The sequence below is a fragment of the Tripterygium wilfordii genome, chromosome 11 (genome assembly GCF_013401445.1).
Source record: "Tripterygium wilfordii isolate XIE 37 chromosome 11, ASM1340144v1, whole genome shotgun sequence".
Taxonomy (NCBI): Eukaryota; Viridiplantae; Streptophyta; class Magnoliopsida; order Celastrales; family Celastraceae; genus Tripterygium; species Tripterygium wilfordii.
The window spans coordinates 8,527,500-8,532,418 of record NC_052242.1 but is presented as its reverse complement, the minus strand read 5'-3'; the positions used below and the strand labels follow the sequence as shown (position 1 = coordinate 8,532,418).

At 39.5% G+C, this 4,919-nt stretch overlaps 1 protein-coding gene across 1 annotated transcript; it reads right to left on the bottom strand.

Moving 5' to 3' along the window:
• Nucleotides 1-2,501: 2,501 nt before the first annotated feature.
• LOC120009907 lies at nt 2,502-4,566 on the bottom strand. Its single transcript, XM_038860637.1, has 2 exons — nt 4,383-4,566; nt 2,502-3,793 (listed from the first exon to the last, which is right to left on the bottom strand). The coding sequence occupies exon 2, from the start codon at nt 3,786-3,788 to the stop codon at nt 2,727-2,729; it is 1,062 nt and encodes a 353-aa protein (XP_038716565.1). The 5' UTR covers nt 3,789-3,793; nt 4,383-4,566; the 3' UTR covers nt 2,502-2,726.
• Between the last annotated feature and the right edge of the window lie 353 nt (nt 4,567-4,919).

Here is a 4,919-nt window from a genome sequence, read left to right as displayed (position 1 = left end):
CAATCCCCTAAACCTTGTTCATGGCAGTCGACAATTGATTTCCTTAATTTCAGTTCCACTAAGACATGTGAATTCGGTTCGTTCCTTAGTCCTAGCTAGATGAATCTAGTTGAGCATTCAATTGGTGATCAAGCAATCAAACAAACAATAGACTATAAGCATGGTAATTAAAAACATGAATCCTTGAACCAAAATTATGCATCCATTAAATTGAAATACTTGCAATATTCATACTAGGCTACATCAAGCCCTAGCAAAGAGGTTTAGTTACAACTCATCTTCAGAGTATCAAAAATAAATCTAAGAAGAGAAATCATGGAAAAGAGTTGAAGAAAATCCCCTTGATTTGATGGAGTTGTTGTTGGGTAGGAAACCTTCAGATCCTTGAATCCCTATGAAAGCTTGGTGAGAAGGAGCTTTGTAGCCTCAAAACCCAGGAAAAAAGTTGAGAGTTTCCTAAACTCGGCCGCCCTCTTTTTATATCCTCCAAAACTCCTAGAAAAACCTAATTTTGGTGTATTTCGGAAAGCTGCTACGTCAACCTCCGCTCGAGCGGTGATGGCTGCTCGAGCGGTCAAAGATGTAGCTTCTGTGGCAGCAGCTACCTTCAGCTCCGCTCGATCTCTGTGGGGCGCTTGAGCGGAATACTAGGCCGCTTGAGCGGTCATATGTGCTCGAGCGGCCATTTAGTGTTCCAGTGGTCCTATATATGATTCCAATTGAAATTTACTCCTCTCTTTGATCCGTATCTTTGCTCCAACTCCTCCTACCATAAAAATACAAGGAACATGAATAATATCAATCTAATTCCATAAAAAAAGTACCGAGAACATAATGCACTTAAGCACAAAAATGTGGTAAAATATATGTACATCAAATACCCCCACACTTATCTTTTGCTCGTCCTCGAGTAAATTACTCCGTCATTAATCTCAGAAAGTCATACCACTGTAATCACTCCAAAAGAACTTACCCAAATCTCAACTCAAAGATTAAATGAAGCCAGAATCACAAACCGTCATATTCATCTCAAAATTTACAACAGTAACCATTCATCACATAACGTTTAGCTTCAACTTCAAATCTCACAGATGATTCACTCAGAATAAAAATTCAGACCGAAGTTGCCAAACTACTCTCAAAAGAAGCGTATGTGGGCGGAATAATGTAAGAAGATAACAAAATCCCACATACAAGTCAAGAAGAACGCACTATGAAAGAAAATAAAAATTAGATCTCGTCAACGGATATCACTTACCAAGAATCGTGAACAATATCTCGGATCACTTCTCAAAATCAAACCAAGTCATTCTCAAGATCAAGTAGGACTTTTTAGGCTTGTAACGTAAGGCTAGGGGTATAGTGTAGGTAAAAGCAAAGGTAAGAAAATACATAAAATTCAAGAGACATCAAAATTTCCAAATAGCAATCCGAACCCTTCTCTAAATATTTAATTCCCAATCAATTCACAAAACACCTACACTTTCCAACTCTTTGAAACTTCTCACCCTACATCAACAATATAAGAGCTACCAATAATCATTCCTTAGAATTTTTTTATTTTTTTTAACGCATGCTCTTTCTTCCTCATTGATTCTTGTTTTTTTTTTTTTTTTCTTTTCTCAATTCTGCATTCAACTTTTTTTTTTTTACTTCCTTGCAATACCCCCACACTGAACTCCCTTCTTTCATAACCAAAGCACAACTCCAATAAATTTATCAAAACACATCAACAATCAACTCTTGTTCAATTATTCATTCAACTCAATAGTTCTCAAAAGGAGATAAGAAATTCAGTTTTCCTTCATCAAATGAACCTCAAATTAAATAGGGTAAGGTTGATTGGCCATGACAAAAAGGTTTGTGTTTAGGCTCAAAGAGGGTACTAGCGATAAATATATGTAAGGGTAGGCTAGAAAGATAACCAAACGAATCAAAGAAGGCCTACCTTCCTCTCTTAAGATCAACATGATCATCATAAGAAAAGTTCATCAAGACATAAATTCACAACGATATTCTTGGCAAACAATCAAAACAAGGCATATGAGATCTATTTCAAGTAAGTTTAAGCACAAAAACAAAAATTATGGAGTAGACAAAATCCCTCAGAACAAACGATTGGCTCAAAATCTCACCGGGCATAAGTCTCCACAATTTGTATGTGATAAACGACACCATGCAATTTCTCGACTTCACATGCAAGGTAATGATTCACGACATATTTAATCTCCAAACATAAAATTCAAGCAGATCATCTTTAGAGTAGTTCAGCGACACAAATTACTTTCATCATTGCGAAGAAGCATCTAACCCAAAACGCACAAACAAAGACTCTAACTAATCCTAACAACCCGTTGTCGTAGGGAATCACGATGGTATTTAGTGCATACCATAAGCCTTTAAACCCCTAGGTGTCCCTAGTGGACGAGTTATAATCTCGTGAGGGCTTACCAGGACGATACCCACAAAAATCACAGTTGTTCTTTTTTTATTTTTTTTTATTTTTTTTATAACCACATACTGCTAACATAAGAGATTCTGATACATGCCCATGGTAAGCAAATAGCAATTAATACATACCGTATCTTGGATCCAAAAGTCACTCTGAAGGTCACCCCAAAAATCACCCCCCCCACACTTAGATATTGCAGTGTCCCCAATGCAGAAAAAAAATAAAATAAGACAAAGAAACACACAAAAGTGGGAACAACACAACCTGAGAGTAATCATGGTGGAGGTGAAACATCGGGTGGTGGGCACCCCAAGAAAACTATAAGTGCCTCCTGGCTAGCTCTAAGCAGTGTCAACTCTGTCCGGACATCTTCAAATCCATTCATGACATAAGCACGTAAGCTGGCCTGCTCCTCAGCAACAGTACGGAGTTCAGTACCCAAGATCTCAAATCGCTCAATCAAAGTAGGTGCACCAGAACTCCCGTGAGAAGAACCGGAAACACCTCTCATTCTCAAGGCAATCCTATCCATATGTGATCGGCTTAGATTCCATGAGCTCATAGAGAAAGTGTCCATAGGGAAATCAACAGCCAGCTTCTCTCGCAAAGTAATCTCATGCTTCTGCAGCAACCGAGTAATAAGGCGAGGGAAAAGAAGAAATTGATTTGACTGATTCTCCAACCTGCTTTTAACCAAAAGCATTTGTTCTACAAAGACTTCACCAACGTCAAACCACTCATTCTTAAGCATAGCATATAAAACCTCCAAAAATGGACCCCGCCGTTCCTGATCATGTCCTATAGGAATCAAATTCTTCTTGACAACGGTGTCAATAAGTCTCATATATTTTGGAAGTTGGGAACGTGTCACAAAGCACTGGCCAGAATATGTCTCAGTGGTGAGAGCCATAATGATATCGGCCATAAATGGAACCGTGGACCGCTCAAACCCAGTATTGGGAACAAATTCCCGAGGAAACCCGATTAACTCACATAAGTCCGTAGTAGAGAACTGAATAACTTGCTGCTCAATAGTTACGGAATATGACTTTGGATCGTCAGTCATACTCTCGTGTTCCTCTCCCTGAACTTCAGTAAGTGTGCGGTAAAAAGATCGCACTGCCTTTGTATACACGGGCAACTGATCACTAGGGTCAGGATCCAAAAGGTACTCAAGAGAGTGCGTGGTGAGATATTGCATTGCTTCCTGGTGTTCGGGCAGTGCACGCACATCAGCAGCAATGCGTGTCTCCTTTTCAAGAGGAGCCTCAGTATAAATATCAGCACCCTTTTTGAATGAAGTGGTAGGTGGAGCAACAGCTTTGCGCTTTCCCATTAGACCTGAAAAACAAGGATATATATATATATATGAGAATATGCATAGAAATTACAAAAAGCATAGCACCACCAAAACAATGTAAGCGCAAACATCCAACTCTGCCATGTTAAATGCACACTAGCACCCTTTTTTTTTGTTTTTTTTTTTGTTTTACACAATAACGCACGTCAAAACAAGACCAAGTAAGTCCTTCGGCACTGTAAAAACAAGGGATTAGATATGGTCATCCAACACAGTTGAGAACTAAATAGAAGTCAATTTCCTAAGGAAAAAGTGAGCACATGAAATGTGAGAAATTCCCTAGTAAAGAAAAAGAATGGTTCTCTTGGACATTGTATCAAACACGTTGTGCCCAACTTAGAATTACAAATGTCAGCAGACAATGTAGACCTCATATGTACCATCAACACTCAGTGAAACCAGGGATAGAATGTATGCATATGTAGACAGCAGCAAGAAGACATATTCAGTATGCAATTCCCTAGGAATTCATAGGCCATAAATGAGGTCTAGTACCCATTGAAAACATAGAAACAGATGCCATACTAGAGAGTTTGAAGTAGAAGTAATTAATCACAAGAGAGACGTTACCTGGTCCGTAGGAACCGTGGAAGACAACGGTGCACAAGGTGATGACGGTGGTGTCTCCGTTCGTGAGTGGTATAAGAGAGAAAAATAGGCTGGAGTGTGTGAGAAGTGTTTTGTGTGTGGCTGGGCTAAGTATGTGAGAAGTATGCAAGGAGGCTGAATGAGTGAAAGGCCCATGAAGTGCAGGCCCATGTCTATTAACTCACCTGAAGTGCGGCGCTGGAGCTGGTATAACCGCTCAAGCGGAGCAAACCGAGGCTGCTGTTCCAGAAGCATGGGTACGAGCGGATCGAGCGCTGCTTACAGATCTAGCGGCAACCCGGTTCTGCGGTAAAATTTACACCCAGTTTTTTTTTTTTTTTTTGAACCATGCAATATTTACACAACACACAAAAATACATAATAAACTTACATACATATTTTGGGTTGCCTCCCAACTAGCGCCTTATTTAATGTCTTGGCAAGACGAAGCTTCTTTGACTATGGTGTTAGATTTGGGACTTGATCAACTACGACACCAATGTCAACATCTGTGAGAGA